This window comes from Salmo trutta, chromosome 1, assembly GCF_901001165.1.
Source record: "Salmo trutta chromosome 1, fSalTru1.1, whole genome shotgun sequence".
Lineage (NCBI taxonomy): Eukaryota > Metazoa > Chordata > Actinopteri > Salmoniformes > Salmonidae > Salmo > Salmo trutta.
In genome coordinates, this window is record NC_042957.1 from 55,994,989 (window position 1) to 56,014,684 (window position 19,696).

The following is a 19,696-nucleotide window of genomic DNA, read 5'->3' on the forward strand; positions in this document are numbered from 1 at the left end:
CCCTTAATCAAACAAAAGGGTCTCAATTTGGGTTTATGATTAATCTCCTCCACCCATTTTTTTTCATATTGCATCAACAGTTGTATTTTAATCATATCTCTGTCTCCCTTAATTTGGATTTCGTACAGATGTTCACAGTCAGACTGTTGAAAAAGGTCAGACATTTCAGTTGCCTAGGCTCCCGCTATGGATAGATCCCATTGAACAACTTTACTAGCAATTCTGGCAGTTGACATATCCAACAGACTATTCCAAAGTCTCACCATAGATGCCTTCCATATCACCTCACAGGGTTCCCAGCCCATGTTCCCAGTTATTGCAAGGTGCAAACTTGTGGACACCTAAAAAGTAACATAGTGCTCTGATCTGGACATCTTCATTTTTAAAATACATCTTAGCCCCCCACACTCCTGCTGAATAGCCCAGTACATGACACACACATGTCTGATACAGTACAAGTGCAAGGCAATGCCCTCTTAAAAATACCTGTTTATAATGACACCATATGATGAAAGCATTAAATAACATGTACACTGCATTCGGAAAGTACTCAGACCCCTTCACTTTTTCCACATTTTGTTACATTACAGCCTTATTCTAAAATTGATTAAATCGTTTTTTCCCCTCATCAATCTACACACAATACAAAATAATGACAAAGTAAAAACAGGTTTTTAGAAATGTTTGCAAATGTATAAAAGTATATTCAGACTCTTTACTCAGTACTTTGTTGAAGCACCTTTGGCAGCGATTAGCCTCAAGTCTTCTTGGGTAAGATGCTACAAGCTTGGCACACCTGTATTTGGGGAGCTTCTCCCATTCTTCTCTGCAGATCCTCTCAAGCTCTGTCGGTTGGATGGAGAGTGTTGCTGCACAGCTATTTTCAGGTCTCTCCAGAGATGTTCGATCGGGTTCAAGTCTGAGCTCTGGCTGGGCCACTCAAAGACATTCAGAGACTTGTCCCGAAGCCACTCCTGCGTTGTCTTGGCTGTGTGCTTAGGGTTGTTGTCCTGTTGGAAGGTGAACCTTCGCCCCAGTCTGTGGTCCTGTTCTGGAGCAGGTCTTCATCAAGGATCTCTCTGTACTTTGCTCCGTTCATCTTTCCCTCGATCCTGACTAGTCTCCCAGTCCCTGCCACTGACAAACAACCCCAGCTGTGGCTGGTTTCTTCCAGGCGTGCCGCTTGGCATTCAGGCCAAAGAGTTCTAGCTTGGTTTCATTAGACCAGTGAATCTTGTTTCTCATGGTCTGAGAGTTCTTTAGGTCCCTTTTGGCAAACTCCAAGCGGGTTGTCACATACCTTTTACTGAGGAGTGGCTTCCGTCTAGCCAATCTACCATAAAGGCCTGATTGGTAGAGTGCTGCAGAGATGGTTATCCTTTTGGAAGATTCTCCCATCTCCACAGAGAAACTCTGGAGCTGAGTGACCATTGGGTTCTTGGTCACCTCCCTGATCCCCCGAATGCTCAGTTCGCCTGGCTGGCTAGCTCTACGAAGAGTCTTGGTGGTTCCAAACTTCTTTACATTTTAGAATGATGGAGGCCACTGTGTTCTTGGACCCTTCAATGCTGCAGAAATGTTTAGGTACCCTTCCCCAGATCTGTGCCTCGGCACAATCCTATCTCGGAGCTCTACGGACAATTCCTTCGACCGCATGACTTGGCTTTTGCTCTGACATGCACTGTCAACTGTGGGACCTTATATAGACAGGTGTGTACTTTTCCACATTATGTCCAATCAATTGAATTTACCACAGGTGGACTCCAATCAAGTTGTATAAACATCTTAAGGATGATCAATGGAAACAGGATGCACCTGAGCTCAATTTCTAGTCTCACAGCAAAAGGTCTTAATACTTATGTAAATAAGGTTAACATTTCTGTTTTTATTTGTAATAAATTAGCAAAAAAATCTAAAAACCTGTTTTTGCTTTGTCGTTGTGGTATTGTGTGTAGATTGACGAGAAGAAAAAAAATATTTAATCAATTTTAGAATAAGGCTGTAACATAACAAAATATGGAAAAAGTGAAACAGTCGGAATACTTTCCAAATGCACTGTAATTATTACATTCTGGAAAGATATACATTTAATTTTTGACACAAGTTCATGATTGTCATACAGTTGTATCAAATGACTGCTCGCCACGGGGAGGATGACGTGTTGGATATGGCCCCTCTGCTCCAGGAGAACTCGTCTGCGCTGCCAGATCATCCTGACCCCAGAGCTGGATGGCATCGGGGTCACCCTGCCCAAGGTCACACGCAACTTCTATGTGGACGGGCACATGCCCGCACACCACTAAGTTTAGGGAAGAGAGAGGCTGAGACCCAAAGAGAGCGGTGAGGATCAAAGCGAGAACTGAGTGAGGATTAAAGTGAGCTGAGTTAGGGTGAAAGAGGAAGTGCCATTGCTCATCGAAGCTCCTTGTGGCACATAAATGTCTTAGGTGAGTGGATAGCATGGTATTAGGGTAAATGCCTAGCCAGGTTTACTGTACATTTTCTTCATCTTAACTTTCCAAATGATCTTATGAATAGGAGTGTACTGTACTCCTCCTCCCTGAGCTAGACCAAATTCCTCCATGGATTCATACTGTGCTTAGCAAGTTGACAAGAGAGTTACAAGTTGGACTAATACAAATGTGTCCACACAAATCGCGCAAGGTAAGTCCTGTTAGTGTACCTGGCCACACGCTGCTGCTTCAACAGCATAGCTTCTTGGCTCACCAGCTCGCACTGAGACTAGATTACCCATACTCTGTCTTGCAAATGCACCTCACCACCCTCTTGAAATACCTTTAACCAGCTACGCCAGCAAAAAAATTAAAAATAAACTCAGAGGAGTGAGTTTAGAAAACTCAACTCGGTTACATTAGGATACTAAAGGTCTTGGGAACTTTAAGTTCCTTGAAGTTGTATATTGCAGCTGGTTCAAAAACACTTATTAGCTGTGTATCTACACCGTCTTCACCTGGAGTCTACACCGTCTTCACCTGGAGTCTACACCGTCTTCACCTGGAGTCTACACCGTCTTCACCTGGAGTCTACACCGTCTTCACCTGGAGTCTACACCGTCTTCACCTGGAGTCTACACCGTCTTCACCTGGAGTCTACACCGACTTCACCTGGAGTCTACAATGTCTTCACCTTGTCAGTTGTGTATTATCTGTTGCCAGTACAGCATTGAAGTAAAGCAAATGAACTTGAAGCCATGAGATGTAGATCACATAGTGGTTGATAATGAATTTAAAACACATGTACCTTATCATGTAATGACCAAAAGAGTGCCAAGCTCCACTGCCAGATTTTTAAAAATGTAAGCGCTGTGATATGTTGCATCAATTAGTCTGTAAGAGAAGTTTCATCTAGCAAAATATTTTTGTTGATGAGTTCGGAATCTTCTCAAATAACATCATCTGAAAGCACAATCATCCATTCTGGAGTGGGGGAGTCTAAAGTGACTTGAATCCAAGCCAAGCTCATTGGCCACTGTGTAGAACAGGCAACAATGAATTACCCTTTTCCTGTCAAATGGAAATCCAACTTTTGGTTTACTGTGAGGAGATGTCCTTATTTTTACTGAATGATTGCTTGTTAGTATTGTTGTTACAATGCTCTACCCTCCCTTGCTTCAGGCAAAAGTGTCATAAGACTTGTCTAAGTCCAGCTGTTGTAAAAAGCTGTGATTGCATTTTAGAAGGAGTAATGGTTATATACAGAAAATAGAGACAGCGAGAGACAGATTTCAGAGGGTTTTTTCACACATTTATTGTAATTGAATTAGATTGGAAGTTTCAACATGATCCAACAGTTTAAAATAAATTAATTGGCAAGTAAATAAATATATCAATAAATATACTGAGGTTTGCATGAATACATTAGTTTGAGGGTCAAGTAGGATGTGACGTTATTCATACGAAATCATTCCAATACAACCGGAATGCATGTACATCTTAATGAAACTAAAACTATTTATAAAATAAAAAGCAAATATAAGCTTAGTACATAGTACTTGGTTGTATATAAGAAACCGACTGTCTCTTCATTTAAAAAAGTCTCATGCCACTCTAAATCTAATATTGTATTTCAACCTGAATAGAAAATGATAGAATTCAGCCTATCAATCTTATAAATACTTATTTGGTATGTATCTTGTAACAGTTCAGAATCCCAGAGTTTTCATGGAATGATTCCCCCTCTTCATTTGTTGCTGTTGAGGAAAATAAAAGATTACGTTATTACAATATAACTGCCCATGTGGTTTCACAACTTTTTGTGAAGCTAGACAAGAAAATTCCCCAAACTCAGGATAATAAAAGCTGAAAGAAAATGTCACTTGAACCTAGACATATTTCTGTCAGGTGAAGCAAGTCATGTTCTGCTGTATTTATGACATTATTTTGTCCAATCAAACTCTCTGTCATTTAACAGTCATCCTATCTGTGTTGTTTTACCCGGTCGGTTCACATCCTTAAACTCATAGAGCTTAACTTGTACTTACTTGGCCAGCATCTTCTCAATGACCCTCTTGACCCAAGGAGCGCTGACATCCAGACAAATCTCCTGACCGCTGTTGCTCAGAGTTGCACTGCAGGGCAGACACACAGCACAGTCAGACAATCATGAAATCTGGTAATAACTACATTTTAGTGTCCGCATTAGCTAGTGAAATTGGATGGTAGTCAGGGAGTAGAATTGATTAACTAAAGTTCTATATTTTTAAGTTAACGTTATATAGTAACCACATTTAATGTCAACATCATATATTAACCATATTTTACAGTAAGCATTTGCAAATGTAATAGAACTATAATCAGGAAGCAACAGGACTCACATGATCTCAGTGTCTCTGCAGTGCGAGCTGGGAGGGAACATCTCCACCTTCTTAATGAGTTTACCAATACGTCTGCTTTCTGTCTCAATGCAGCGACATCGCAGGTCAGCCCCCATGCCTTTCAGACTCATCCCTGTTAGAGGTAAGAGGTCAAGGGTCAGTGGTAGAAGGAATGCACAGGCATCCACCGTGATGACAAACACACTTGATTAGTTAGAGGGGGAGCGAGAGAGTCATCTGGATAAAAGCGTGTTTTAAAAGGGCATTTATATATTATATTATATATATATATATATAAGATGCAGATGGACAGATTGAGTTGTATGTACAATAAGATACAAGATAGTATATAAAGGTAAATAGTAATCCTGGTACTCATAACCATTATATTCATGTCCATTGGTGTCAATGCATTGAGTCAGAGTGATGTAGGTAATAATATAAACTCACCCTCAGTAATGGTCAGGAGGGCCAGGAGCACAACGACAAGGCTGGCTGACATTCTGATGCTCATCTTGGAGTTACAGATGATCCTACTAGAAATCCTCTAATAAAGTCTGTTGTTATCTCGCTGGTAACAAGTATTGTTATATCTTTCTCTTATTGTCAGTCCGGTTGTGAGTTCTCTTTCTTGCTCTTCTTCCTTCTCTGTCTGTGGCGAGTTTGAATCTTCCACTGTGAGGAGCGATGTTTTAAAGCCGAGTTCTGAAAGTGAGTTATGATGGCATATAGAAGATTGTGAAATCGGGGGCTTGGCAGAGTGAGGCAGGGCATTTCTCAATTTTACTCCTGAGTGACATCAGTGCTGTAAAGTACTTAAGAAAAAATACTTTAAAGTACTACTTAAGTCATTTTTTGGGGTATTTGACAACTTTTACTTCACTACATTCCTAAAGAAAATAAGGTACTTTTTACCCCATACATTTTCCCTGACACCCAAAAGTACTCATTACATTTTGAATGCTTAGCAGGACAGGAAAATGGTGTAATTCACACATTTATCAAGAGAACATCCCTGGTCATCTCTACTGCCCATGATCTGGCAGACTCACTAAACACAAATGCTTTGTTTGTAAATTATGTCAGTGTTGGAGTGTGTGCATAGTTATCTGTAATATATATATATATATTTTGACAAATATAAATATTCTCTGTCTTATTATTAATAATGTAATCATGTAGACTAGCCTACCCTCACTGTATCTGTGAGCTGTTGGCTAGAGTGCATGTGCCAAGACCAGAGTTGGCACATTTGCATTTTTATTTTTGTACAAAAATGGTGGTAGAGTAGAAAATGCGATTGAAACACAATGAACTTTAGATTTTTATTTGGTACATGAAAACGTAAGCGAAAAAGTACATGTTGTGTGAACTATGTCATCATGCACTGACTTAACAACAAGTCAGTTTGGTGGAAACATACTCTTTATGCGGATTTTATAATATCGACTCCAACCCCATTTGATGCGTGGAACAGATGAGGGTGAGGCTAGGTTTACATAAGGGTGATACATTTTTTTTTACTCACAAATGCTCTGATGAAGGCCATAAGGCCAACAAGTAAAGCTTATTAAAGAGCAGTGATAATATCAAGAGCAGTGTGCGGGTTCCTTCTTTTTTCTCATAATATTTGCATGAAAATCTGTTGCCGATTGGATGGAAACCTAACTACTGATGTGGTTTTCCAACAGCAAGGCTCAGTGCAAAATGGCAGTGTTCCCATTGTTTACAAAAGTTTTTCTTTATTATGTCCAAACAAACATGTCTCCAACTCTCATATTTACACACTCACAAAATGAAAATATATATGTGTACATTGTACAATCAATTAGTGTGAGAGAGAGCCTCAAATATTACATTAATTTGTACATATCCACTGTATACATGAATTACAGCAAAGTTGGTTCCTGTTTCAGTCACCCTCGCATGGGTCAAACAAACACTGTAATGTTCATAACTTATTTCAGTGTGGTGCCAGGACAACAACCTCTACCTCAATGTGAGCAAAACAAAGGAGCTGATCGTGGACTACAGGAAAAGGCGGGCCGAACAGGCCCCATTAACATAGACGGGGCTGTAGTGGAGCGGGTCGAGAGTTTCATGTTCCTTGGTGTCCACATCACCAATGAACTATCATGGTCCAAACACACCAAGACAGTCGTGAAGAGGGCACGGCAACACCTGAAAATATTTGGCATGGGACCTTAGATCCTCAAAGTTCTACATCTGCACCATCGATAGTATCCTGACCGGCTGCATCACCGCCTGGTATGGCAACTGCAAGGCATCTGACCGTAAGGCGCTACAGAGGGTAGTGCATACGGCCCAGTACATCACTGGGGCCAAGCTTCCTGCCATCCAGGACCTATAGACTAGGCGGTGTCAGAGGAAGGCCCAAAGAATTGTCAGACTCCTGTCACCCAAGTTATAGACTGTTCTCTCTGCTACCGCACGGCAAGCGGTACAGGAGCTAGGACCAAAAGGCTCCTTAACAGCTTCTACCCCTAAGTCATAAGATTGCTGAACGATTAATCAAATGTCCCCCCAGACTATTTACATTGACACCCCCCATTTGTTTTGTACACAGCTGCTACACGCTGTCTATTATCTATGCATAGTCACTTTACCCATACCTACATGTACAAATGACCTCAACTAACCTGTACCCCCGCACACTGACTCGGTACCGGTACCCCCTGTACATAGCCTCGTTATTTTGCTACTTTTTAATTTTTTACTTTAGTTTATTTAGTAAATATTTTCTTAACTCTTTCTTGAAATGCATTGTTGGTTAAGGGCTTGTAAGAAAGCATTTCATGTGTGTTGTATTCGGCGCATGTGACAAATACGATTTGATTTGATTGATTGACAATAGAGCCTCCCACAATGCAAGCGATGGCCGCAGTCAAAACTTGATTACCTTTGATCACATGATTTTTGTCTTGTTCATGCAGTCGACATGTAGGCTCAAGTCAGACAATTTGTATCCCCATAATGCACCACACTTCAAAATAATTTGACAAAAGAGATAAGAACGCACCCATCTCTGTAGTCAGCCCAAATGATTAGCCAGGCAAAAGAAATTGGCAACTTACGCACCTCAGCACTTGTTTTTCATCGAGTTTGCGAGTGTACAATTATGTTCACTCCGGGGCACGAAACGCCTTATAATTCAATTCGTGATTATTGTACATCCGCTAAGAAAATGATGACTGAAAACTGAAAACACAACAGTGGAAGGAAAGAGTGAGAAATTTCCGGGCAAGAGCCGGTCCATTTAAAATGAATTCATTCTTCCCTTGCCCTGCAAGTGTCAACTCGTCAGACATCAGAAGTATCCACATAATTTGAGGGGAAAGGGTGTGTCTTTTAAGTGTTTGGAATGCAGCTCTTCTTGGTTATTCCCAAACCACTGTCTCACTCCTGTCTCACTCCTACCAACCAGTGTTGCCAACTCCTCACTAGAAGTCACTAGAAGTCGCTAAATGATGTCATCGCCTAATTTGCATAATTGGCCATGTGCATGTAATTGTGATGGATGCTGTAGGAGAGAGGAATAACGTTGTGGGAGAGACAAAAAGTGAGTAAGAAACACCCTAAATATGTTTAGAACTACAAATGAACTTTCTTCTGTCGATTCTTTTTTTTTTTTTTTATGTCAAAATTCCAACCCTCCTCCTTTATCCGGGCTTGGGACCGGCAAAAGTGACCCAAAAGAGACACTCTGGCAGAGTTACTTAGTTTTTTATTTTTTTGTTTTTTGTTTTTTGTTTTTTTGTTTAGTTTTCTTAATTTGGTTTGGTTTTTAACCTTATGGTCCACTTAGTCACAGTAAAACATGACATTTTTAACCATAACATTTTTTTTTACATTTTTTGTATTCAATCTACATTAAAACCTGTTGAGGATCTTATCCCGATCTTATCCCGGTATTGGGATTCATTGTCATGTGACCATGGCGGGGAATTCAAAACTGCAAGAGTAATCATTTCAAAAAATCAAATAATCAACTATTTTCCTCCATTTGAAAGATATATCTCCTAAATCTAACCACGCTGTCCGATTTTCAGAGGCATTACGGAGAATGCATAAAGTTAGGTTATGTGAGGAGAGTACATTGACAATAGCTGCGTGTAATGTTTAGCCAATTCAAAGAAGGGCATCAACAGACAGAAAACTAGCTAGAATTATGCACTTACCTTTGACAATCTGCATCAGATGACACTCATAGGACATTATGTTATACAATACATGCATTTTTAGTTCCATCAAGTTCATATTTATATCCAAAAACAGCATTTACAGTCGCGGTGAAATTCAGAATTTTTTTCGGCTCGAATGCACCCAGTGAATCCAGCATTACAAATCACGGAATTACTATTCGAAAACATTGGTAAATTATAATATTGTCATTCAAAGAATAATATATTATCATCTCGTAATTGCTACCGAAGGGCCAGATCTCAAAATAACTTTACTGGGAAATCACATTTTGTATAAACTGGGTACTATGCTAACAACAATAAGCTATATGCTAAGCTAAGCTAAGCTATACCGTTAGCATTAGCATCATCTAATATCGATAATAACATTCTAAATATCCCCTTACCTTTGATTATCTCCATCAGAAGGCGCTGCCAGAGATCCCAGGTCCAGAACAAATGTGGTTTCTTTTGACAAAGTTCATAATTTATGTCCAAATAGTTAGCGTTCAGTAGGCTCCCACAAAATGAGGTGGGCAGTGTAAAGTCACGTCGAAAAACTAAAGAAAACCTAGTAAATAATCTATTTACGTTTGTTTAAACATGTCAAACGTTGTTTAGCACTAATCTTTTGTTCCATTTTTAACGTGAAACATCAGTAAACATCAGTAATATTTTCACACAACCTATCAAGTGTCTAGAATAAACGATAATGACAAAGGCACTCTTCTCAGATTCATGCGCAGGCGCAAAAAATGAAGTGATGACGTGTCAACTTGTAAGCTTTCTAATTCGGTGTGTATTTATCACAGATGCTTCAAACAACTTTCTAAAGATCGTTGACATCTAGTGGAAGCAGTAGGAGTTGCGAACTGAATCCTTTCTCACTGTGGTATCTTTAAAACAATGACACTAAATAGTACAGCCACAAAATTCTCATTTTTTTAAATCTATTTTTCTCAGGTTTCTGCCTGCAATATGAGTTTTGTTATACTTACAGACACCATTCAAACTGTTTTAGAAAATTCAGAGTGTTTTCTATCCGAATGTGTTAATAATATGCATATCCTAGCTTCTGAGTTGGTGTAGAAGGCAGTTAAAAATGGGCACATATTTTTTTCAAAATTCTCAATACTGCCCCCGTGGCCCGTAGAGGTTAACAATCTAAATGGACCAAAAAGAGACAATAGAAAAAACTGGCAATGGCAATGTGAGAAAATTATGGTAACTAGTCTGGCCCTAATTCAGGTTAATTGTTTTTTTTTTATGTAAGCCAGGGTGGGATCAGCCAGCGGCGGCTTCCCGCATGCACAATTAATTTGCAGTCTGGACGAGGAGGGGTGAACATCTCCTGCTCTGACTGCAGCTGGGAGGGACTGCTGTGCGAGGACTGGGCCGCCTGTGAATGCTTTGGGACAGGGGTGGGGCCAACGGCAGTACCCACTGCTCATTGAGAAGAGTAAGAACGATACGTGCTTTCAAGTCAGAGTCTCCAAAAGTCTCCAATAACACCAGAAAAAGTCGCTAGATTTGTCGCTAGTCGCTTTTTTGAAGGTCTGAATACTCGCTAAATATAGCGACAAAGTCGCTAAGTTGGCAACACTGCTACCAACTCGCTCAGAGTACCCTCTGTTGTCACGTGTTGCTGACGAAACGCCGAGGGTGACTTCCAGAGTGGTGCTTTGGCAATTTTTTTTAACCTTTTATTTAACTAGGCAAGTCAGTTATGAACAAATTATTATTTACAATGACGGCCTACCCAATAAAGCCCCTTGAATTGAGTGGTGAGAGGATCAGTAAACCCATCAACTTCAGGACAATTCATGTTCCACTTTTAAATAATAAAACATCAGTAGGCTAAACACTTAAACATTTAATTTCATAAGTATCTCATCTTTTGTATTTGTCATGTCTCGAAATCAGAAAAAAACAAATGCAAGTGTCATATAATTAGTCACACTTCTCCATTCTTGTGTGAAATTGCGCAAATTGAAAAATAACACTGTTCCTTATGGTATTCTAATTTGCTATGAAGGCGGCAGCGTTGCAGGCTCAGTAGAAGTGTCTACGGGAGGGTCGAATTAGATCAAATCAAATCAAATTGTATTGGTCACATACACATGGTTAGCAGATTAATTAATGCGAGTGTAGCGAAATGCTTGTGCTTCTAGTTCCGACCATGCAGTAATATCTAACAAGTAATCTAACAATTTCACAACAACTACCTTTTACACAAGTGTTAAGGAATGAATGAGAATATGTACATATAAATATATGGATGAGTGATGGCCGAATGGCATAGGCAAGATGCTACAACACCCTCGATAAATGTTGCTCCTTCAGTTTATGGACGCTTGCTTTTGCGTGAACACACAAATGGAGGGGGGAAGGGGGTGATTTGGGATTCAAGTGTGTGTTTCAACTAGCTTACTCCCTTCATCGGATGTTCTATGGGGCAAAATCATGAAGTGATACCACACCAGGGCCTGCGTTGAATTGTGAGACGGGGTTTACGATGGGAAAAGGGTGGGCAGTGGACAATGGAGGGGGCAGGATTAGACCACATTGAGGAACCGATAGTGTGAGAGTGTAACGCCTGGCTATAGAGAGGGGTTTTTGTTCTTTATTTTGGTTAGACCAGGGTGTTACATTGGGTGGGCGTTCTATGTGCATTTTTCTATGTTGGTTTGTTTAATTGATTTTGGCCATGTGGCTTCCAATCAGGCACAGCTGTAGAGTGTTGTTGCTGATTGGGAGTCACACATAAGTGCCTGTTTTTCCGTTGGGGTTTTGTGGGTAATTGTTTCTGTTAGTGTTTGCACCTGACAGGACTGTTTGGCTGTCAGTTTTCTCGTTTTGTTTTGTATAGTGTTCTTTCTGATATTAAATATTCAGTGATGAACACTAACTCTGCTGCACCTTGGTCTACTCTCTCTCACGACAGCCCTTACAGAGAGGAAAATAAGTATTTACTTCAACAAAAGCCTATGTGTGTTTTGTTGTGATGCTGTTAGTGAGCTGTGGGAGCAGGGCCGGCCCTAGCCCGAATTGCATGATATGAGTTATACAATTGCTAAATGTTCTCTCTGACACATGGCAAAATGTGTAGAATTGCAGGAAACTTGCTTTAAAATGGCAATATTTCCACTATACTCAATGGCAAAATGTATAGAATTGCAGGAAATTAACTTTAAAACATAAAAGGCTAGGGCCGGCTCTGATCATACACTATATATACAAAAGAATGTGAAGGATCATTTTTTTATGTTTCACTAATAGTATTTTTATGAAATTTCACTGAGGAGGGTGGTCCTCCCCTTCCTCCTCTGAGGAGCCTCCACTGGTGTAGACTGAAGTGGGTCCTATGCAATGAGCTGTTAGCTAATGAGAGCATGAAACCTTCCTAAATTAAAAGGCATCTGGGCACCAAGCATCCAAGCCATAAAGATAGACAGCTGACATTTTTAAAAGGAAATGTCAATATCTGGAGGCTTCACAAGATGAATTGAACAAGGTATGCACAGTACAAGAAAAGGCACTTTGCGCATCGTACCTTGTGGCCCAGCATATTGCTAAGTGCAAAAAAGCCCAAATAGCGCAGAGGATCTCATACTCCCTGCTGCGATTGATATGTGCACTGAAATCGTGGGATAGTCAGCCGCCAACAAACTTAAAACCATACCCCTATCCAATGACACCACGAGGAAGAGAATCCAGGACATGTCTGAGGACATATCGTGTCAGACATCATAGTGCAACACTGCAAATGGCAATTACGCACTGCAGCTTGATGAATCCACAGATGTGGCTAACAATGCAATTCTAATGGTCTATGTCAGACACGTCAGGGATAATAGCTTCGAGGAGCAGTTCCTCTTTAGTGCTGATTTGCCCATCACCACCTCAGAGGCTGTCTTAGGCACAATGGATATGCACCTGGGCTCCGTGGGACTGGCCTGGGATGGGTGCGTCGGTGTGACCACTGATGGGGCAGCTGCCATGAAGGGAAAGCACACCGGAGTAGTAAAGCGGATCCTGGAGAGAGCACCGAGTGCGACGTGGAACCACTGCTTCCTACACAGGGAGGCTTTGGTAGCGAAGGACATCGTGCCTGAGCTCCACGCCACTCTCCAGAATGTGATCAAGTGTATCAACTATATCAAAAGAGTTCCATGAAAAGCAGGTGTTTCCAGGCCTTCTGCAGAAATATGGGGAGGGAGCACCAGCAGGTGCTTTATCATGCAGAGGTCCACTGGCTTTCCAGGGTACACTTTTGGGTCGCTTTTATGAGCTTCGAAGATTTTGATTGTGAGGAATGGCTTGCGCAGGTTGCCTACCTGGTGGGTATTTTTGATAATCTGAATTTGCTCAATGTGTCAATGCAAGGGAGGGGGCAAAATCTATTTGAACAGAGGGACAAAGTGGATTCCTTCAAGATTAAGCTTACCATTTGGCCATATCATGTTTCTAACAGGAGGTTTGACATGTTTCCCAATGCTGATTTCGAGATTCAGAATCTGATCAGCATAGCGCACCACGACACTGAAAAACAGCATCTTGTCAACCTGCAGGGAAAGTTTTGCGACTACTTCCTGGAGGAAAGCGACTACTTCCCGGAGGAGAGCGACTACTTCCCGGAGGAGAACAGGAGACTAGATGACTGGACACTGGACACCAGACACCTTTCGAGTGGAGATGGGAAGCCTCATGTTGCCAAGCAACGAAAAGGATCTGCTGTTGGAGCTGTCATGAAGTTCCCAGAAATGACACTGCCACAGTTCTGGTGCATCGTAATGGGAGAGTATCCTGCTCTCGCCTGTCATGAATCATGCTACCGTTCAGCACTACCTATCTGTGTGAAAGTGACTTCTCTGCTATGGCCGTGCTGAAAACTAAAAGTAGAAACAAATTGGACTGCCAGCATGACCTCCAAGTTGCCCTGTCAACCATCACCCCAGACTTCAATGAACTTATCAAACTAAAGAAACACCCCCAGCTTTCACACTGACAGGCCACACACACACGCGCACGCACACACACAATACATAAACAGGTTAATGAGTTATTGTTCACTATGTTAATTATTATTGTTGATTCATTCTGACATTCATATAACATTTCATTGAACTGGTTAAAAACGTACACCTTTAAAAAAATATTTTCAAAGTTGTGAAACTATTCACATGGTAATTGATGATTAAGAATTCCTAATGATTGTTTTTTTTCTTTATTTTAAACACGGTTATGTGTTACAGTTCATTAACATTTTTGGCCTGGTTTTGATGTCATGTTCTGAGTGATAATGTATTACACCCCACTCCTGAACTGGTCACTTAATTAAATGGCTTATTCTCTTGAATTTATACTACATGTTTTCTCAGTTAATATGGCTTTGTAATGCCTTTCTTTAATACCATAATTGAGTCTATTTTGCAAGTGAAGCTTGCCCAAGAAAGCAGCTGCAATACAACATTACAAAATGTAATCATCAACAGTGCATAACATTGGTTTGCAACTCAATTATCATTGTCAAATTTGGGTCCCCAGGCAAAATCAGCTGAGAACCACTGCTCTAAAGTGACTTGTAATCCAAGCCGAGCTCATTGGCCACTGTGTAGAAACAAGCACTATCTTAATCTATGACTCAAACGGGCAACAATAAATTACCCTTTTCCTGTCAAATGGAAATCCAACTTTTGGTTTACTGTGAGGAGATGTCCTTATTTTTACTGAATGATTGCTTGTTAGTATTGTTGTTACAATGCTCTACCCTCCCTTGCTTCAGGCAAAAGTGTCATAAGACTTGTCTAAGTCCAGCTGTTGTAAAAAGCTGTGATTGCATTTTAGAAGGAGTAATGGTTATATACAGAAAATAGAGACAGCGAGAGACAGATTTCAGAGGGTTTTTTCACACATTTATTGTAATTGAATTCGATTGGAAGTTTCAACATGATCCAACAGTTTAATATAAATAAGTAGGCAAATAAATAAATATATCAATAAATATACTGAGGTTTACATGAATACATTAGTTTGAGGGTCAAGTAGGATGTGACGTTATTCATACGAAATCATTCCAATACAACCGGAATGCATGTAAATCTCATCATTTGATTATAACAATGAAAGAAAAACACTTTAGAAATAAAAATAAATTATAAGCTTAGTACATAGTACTTGGTTGTGTATATATAGAGATATTTTCATTTAAAAAAGTCTTGTGCCACTCTAAATCTAGTATTGTATTTCAACCTGAATAGAAAATGATAGAATTCAGCCTATCAATCTTATAAATACTTATTTGGTATGTATCTTGTAACAGTTCAGAATCCCAGAGTTTTCATGGAATGATTCCCCTTCTTCATTTGTTGCTGTTGAGGAAAATAAAAGATTACGTTATTACAATATAACTGCCCATGTGGTTTCACAACTTTTTGTGAAGCTAGACAAGAAAATTCCCCAAACTCAGGATAATAAAAGCTGAAAGAAAATGTCACTTGAACCTAGACATATTTCTGTCAGGTGAAGCAAGTCATGTTCTGCTGTATTTATGACATTATTTTGTCCAATCAAACTCTCTGTCATTTAACAGTCATCCTATCTGTGTTGTTTTACCCGGTCGGTTCACATCCTTAAACTCATAGAGCTTAACTTGTACTTACTTGGCCAGCATCTTCTCAATGACCCTCTTGACCCAAGGAGCGCTGACATCCAGACAAATCTCCTGACCGCTGTTGCTCAGAGTTGCACTGCAGGGCAGACACACAGCACAGTCAGACAATCATGAAATCTGGTAATAACTACATTTTAGTGTCCGCATTAGCTAGTGAAATTGGATGGTAGTCAGGGAGTAGGACTGATTAACTAAAGTTCTATATTTTTAAGTTAACGTTATATAGTAACCACATTTAATGTCAACATCATATATTAACCATATTTTACAGTAAGCATTTGCAAATGTAATAGAACTATAATCAGGAAGCAACAGGACTCACATGATCTCAGTGTCTCTGCAGTGCGAGCTGGGAGGGAACATCTCCACCTTCTTAATGAGTCTACCAATTCTTCTGCTTTCTGTCTCAATGCAGCGACATCGCAGGTCAGCCCCCATGCCTCTCAGACTCATCCCTGTTAGAGGTAAGAGGTCAAGGGTCAGTGGTAGAAGGAATGCACAGGCATCCACCGTGATGACAAACACACTTGATTAGTTAGAGAGAGCGAAAGAGAGAGAGTCATCCACGCATGACTGTAAGTTGCTCTGGATAAAAGCGTGTGTTAAATGGCATATATATACTGTATATATACAGTATATATTTAATATATATATATATAGAGAGAGAGAGATGCAGATTTATTTTATGTACAATAAGATACAAGATACAGTACAGTATATAAAGGTAAATAGTAATCCTGCTACTCATAACCATTATATTCATGTCCATTGGTGTCTATGCATTGAGTCAGAGTGATGTAGGTAATAATATAAACTCACCCTCAGTAATAGTCAGGAGGGCCAGGAGCACAACGACAAGGCTGGCTGACATTCTGATGCTCATCTTGGAGTTACAGATGATCCTACTAGAAATCCTCTAATAAAGTCTGTTGTTATCTCGCTGGTAACAAGTATTGTTATATCTTTCTCTTATTGTCAGTCCAGTTGCTAGTTATTTTTTTCCTTCCTTCTCTGTCTGTGGTGAGTTTGAATCTGCCGCTATGAGAAGAGAGCCGCTTTGTCTGCCACTGTGGGGAGAGAGCTGTTTTAAAGCCAAGTTCTGGAAGTGAGTCATTGTGGTATGTGAAAGATTGTGAAATCTGGGATTTGTCTGATTTTGAGGGCTAGTTGAGGTAGGGAATTTCTCCCTTTAACTCATAGGTGACAGCAAGACACATTGACTTGGTACCGGTACCCCCGGTATATAACCTCATTATTGTTATTTTATTGTGTTACTTTTTTATAGATTTTATTTTTTACTTTAGTTTATTTAGTAAATATTTTCTTAACTCTATTTTCTTAAAACTGCATTGTTGGTTAAGCGCTTGTAAGTAAGCATTTCACAGTAAGGTCTACACCTGTTGTATTTGGCGCATGTGACAAATGAAATTTGATTTGATTTTGATTTATCAACAGCTTTTTCATGGAACAACCTGTCACATCATACAGATGGAAAAATGACAAATGAAAGTGTCATGAGATGTTATGAAATGCTTGAGTTTTGAATGCATTGATGATTCTTTACTAACCAGATGTATTTTTAAACTATTCATATGAGTAAAGTGCACAGCGCTATATTGCTCACTGACAACTATGTATTAACACATTAAGATGAGTACACTGGAATCATAACTGACATCGACTAATAGAACATTTCTAATGCAACCTAGCTGTGAGAAAAGGGCTGAATTGTGTCACAAGACATTCGTCACACAGGATGGAAGGTTTCAACAAAGAATCATCATCGCCAGTGATTAGGCTCACTGGATCACACTTCTGAACCTAACTATGATATGAGGGCCAGTAGTTTTCCCTGACAGCCTGGCCACAGACCCTATTTATTTTACTCTGCCATTGAATGGGGCATGATATACTGTATGTTCGCTCAACTACTGTATGATGGGGAGTTTCAATGAAGACATAGTAGGGGAAAGCAGGCTTGAATTGAATACAATTGAATCCAATTGAATTCAATTCAATAATCTTTTATTAAAAGTACTACATTTTATTGCAAGTAGGGCTACTTTACACCTCCTGGGCCTCTAAAGCTGACTGATGTTTTATTTACAAAAATAGGCCTACCTAATAACACTTTAAATCATCATATCTGTGCATGCTTTACACCGAGTATAGAAAACATTAAGAACACCTGCTCTTTCCATGACATAGATTGACCAGGTGAATCCAGGTGAAATCTATGATCCCTTATTGATGTCACTTGTTAAATCCACTTCAAATCAGTGTAGATGAAGTAGAGGAGACAGGTTAAAGAAGGATTTCCTGTGTGTTTTCAAGAATGGTCCACCACCCAAAGGACATCCAGCCAACTTGAAACAACTGTGGAAAACATTGGAGTCAACATGGGCCAGCATCCCTGGGGAACACTTTCGACACCTTGTAGAGTCTATGCCCCCGACGAATTGAGGCAGTTCTGACTACAAAAGGGGGGTTCCTAATCTTTGGTATATGCAGTCTATATCACAATCTCTGTCCACACTTTAAATACAATGTTCTGTTATAAACATTACATTCACTAAAAGAGGAAGTGACAAACAATATAATTTAAGTAAACATTGAGGAACTGAAATTACATTCCTCCAGACAGGCAGGGTGCCAGAGACTCTAAACTAAACATAAACTAACACATCAGGCCCGTACAACTACGACATCACACCATGAATGACCATTCAGCCCACATCTATGAAAGGACGTGTGTCTTTTTTGAAAATTGTAATAAGATTGATGGGGGATTTTATATAAATGAGTTAACCGATTTTGCTGCAATGCATGTGCTATGCGTAGGGAAGGGAGTTTTTTCTGACCTTAAAGTGACCTCACTGGGAAAACTCAGTAACTAACAACATAGGGCTCGTTTAAGTGGTGAGGCAAAACAACCAACTGTATACAAAAGTGAAGGAGTGAAGTCAGCAAGGTGCATCTGCAACAATTGAAAGTCGGACACAATAGGGACAGGTCGAAATCTACTGGGGGGATGGTTGTGTGTTTTTTCCCTGGTTTACATTCACTCTTCTGTTCATATTTTCCCTATAAACAATGGCTTTTTATATTATCCTAATAAAGTTTAGAAATGTTTGTGAAGGTTTGGTTATTGTTAAGCTTAAGCTACTGCCGACCTGTGATATGAAGGCAGTGCGCCCCAGCGCTCCCGGCTCTCCAACTGACTCAGACAGTTGAACTTGAGGTGAGGAAGTCTGATTCAGGCCTACCAGAGTTACTCCTATAATCTAACAATATAATGCTTATCTTTATAAAAATGTACGAATTAGCCTCCTTTTGTACATTTCTATCTGTATAGCTGATGCAGGAGCCATTTGACATAAAGAAATGCATCTAGGTGTTGTAGCATGCCCCTGGCATATTTCTCTCTCTCTCTCTCTCTGGGATTAGGTCTAAGCTTCTCTTCGTTTATATATTTGTACATAAAACATTCTCCATTCAGGCTGCAATGGAGTCGATTTACTCTCTAACTCGATATAATGACCAGAAGGCGGGAAAAAACTTGGGAAAATGTGTTCTTTCTTTACGAAACGCCATTTTCCACCACCATACTAGTGGCTAATTCTACTTCCTGATGTCGTGCCCCGTGTAGAGCCAGGGGTCACCCTTAGTGGAATTGCCCACAACCAGATGCATCTGGTTTTCAGGGATACAGTTAATTCAACCCACACACTATATATAAGTGTAGGTGTCACAAGTTGTTTCTTCATCTTCCGATGATATAGAGAAATCGTCGTCTGAGAACGTGGACCAATACGCAGTAGAGTTGGTGCTCATCATCTTAATTTATTAAATGACGTTGAACACGAGAAACCAAGAACGACGAATGACAGTTTTGCAGGCTATATAAAACGCAGTGCAAAATCACTCTCCCACAAAAGACAAACACACCCTCATATATGGGACTCTCAATCAAAGGCAAATAGACAA

General features: G+C 40.0%; 2 protein-coding genes across 2 annotated transcripts; both read right to left on the reverse strand.

Moving 5' to 3' along the window:
* Positions 1 to 3,743: 3,743 nt before the first annotated feature.
* On the reverse strand, positions 3,744 to 5,617 carry LOC115201616 (interleukin-8). Its single transcript, XM_029765395.1, has 4 exons — positions 5,285 to 5,617; positions 4,835 to 4,967; positions 4,502 to 4,588; positions 3,744 to 4,210 (listed from the first exon to the last, which is right to left on the reverse strand). The coding sequence occupies exons 1-4, from the start codon at positions 5,346 to 5,348 to the stop codon at positions 4,201 to 4,203; spliced, it is 294 nt and encodes a 97-aa protein (XP_029621255.1). The 5' UTR covers positions 5,349 to 5,617; the 3' UTR covers positions 3,744 to 4,200.
* A 9,312-nt stretch (positions 5,618 to 14,929) lies between these two features.
* Positions 14,930 to 16,820, reverse strand: LOC115201607 (interleukin-8). The gene is made up of 4 exons (XM_029765383.1): positions 16,529 to 16,820; positions 16,032 to 16,164; positions 15,699 to 15,785; positions 14,930 to 15,407 (listed from the first exon to the last, which is right to left on the reverse strand). Exons 1-4 carry the CDS (start codon positions 16,590 to 16,592, stop codon positions 15,398 to 15,400), a joined length of 294 nt encoding a protein of 97 aa, XP_029621243.1. The 5' UTR covers positions 16,593 to 16,820; the 3' UTR covers positions 14,930 to 15,397.
* Between the last annotated feature and the right edge of the window lie 2,876 nt (positions 16,821 to 19,696).

Excerpts from the sequence above, each read along its gene's own strand:
- LOC115201607 (XM_029765383.1), bottom strand. The coding sequence starts at position 16,592 with ATGAGCATCAGAATGTCAGCCAGCCTTGTCGTTGTGCTCCTGGCCCTC. Across the intron at positions 16,165-16,528 it reads CCTCCTGACTATTACTGAGG|GGATGAGTCTGAGAGGCATG; the intron begins GTGAGTTTATAT and ends TACCTCTAACAG. Across the intron at positions 15,786-16,031 it reads TGCAGAGACACTGAGATCAT|TGCAACTCTGAGCAACAGCG; the intron begins GTGAGTCCTGTT and ends TCTGCCCTGCAG.
- LOC115201616 (XM_029765395.1), bottom strand. The coding sequence starts at position 5,348 with ATGAGCATCAGAATGTCAGCCAGCCTTGTCGTTGTGCTCCTGGCCCTC. Across the intron at positions 4,968-5,284 it reads CCTCCTGACCATTACTGAGG|GGATGAGTCTGAAAGGCATG; the intron begins GTGAGTTTATAT and ends TACCTCTAACAG. Across the intron at positions 4,589-4,834 it reads TGCAGAGACACTGAGATCAT|TGCAACTCTGAGCAACAGCG; the intron begins GTGAGTCCTGTT and ends TCTGCCCTGCAG.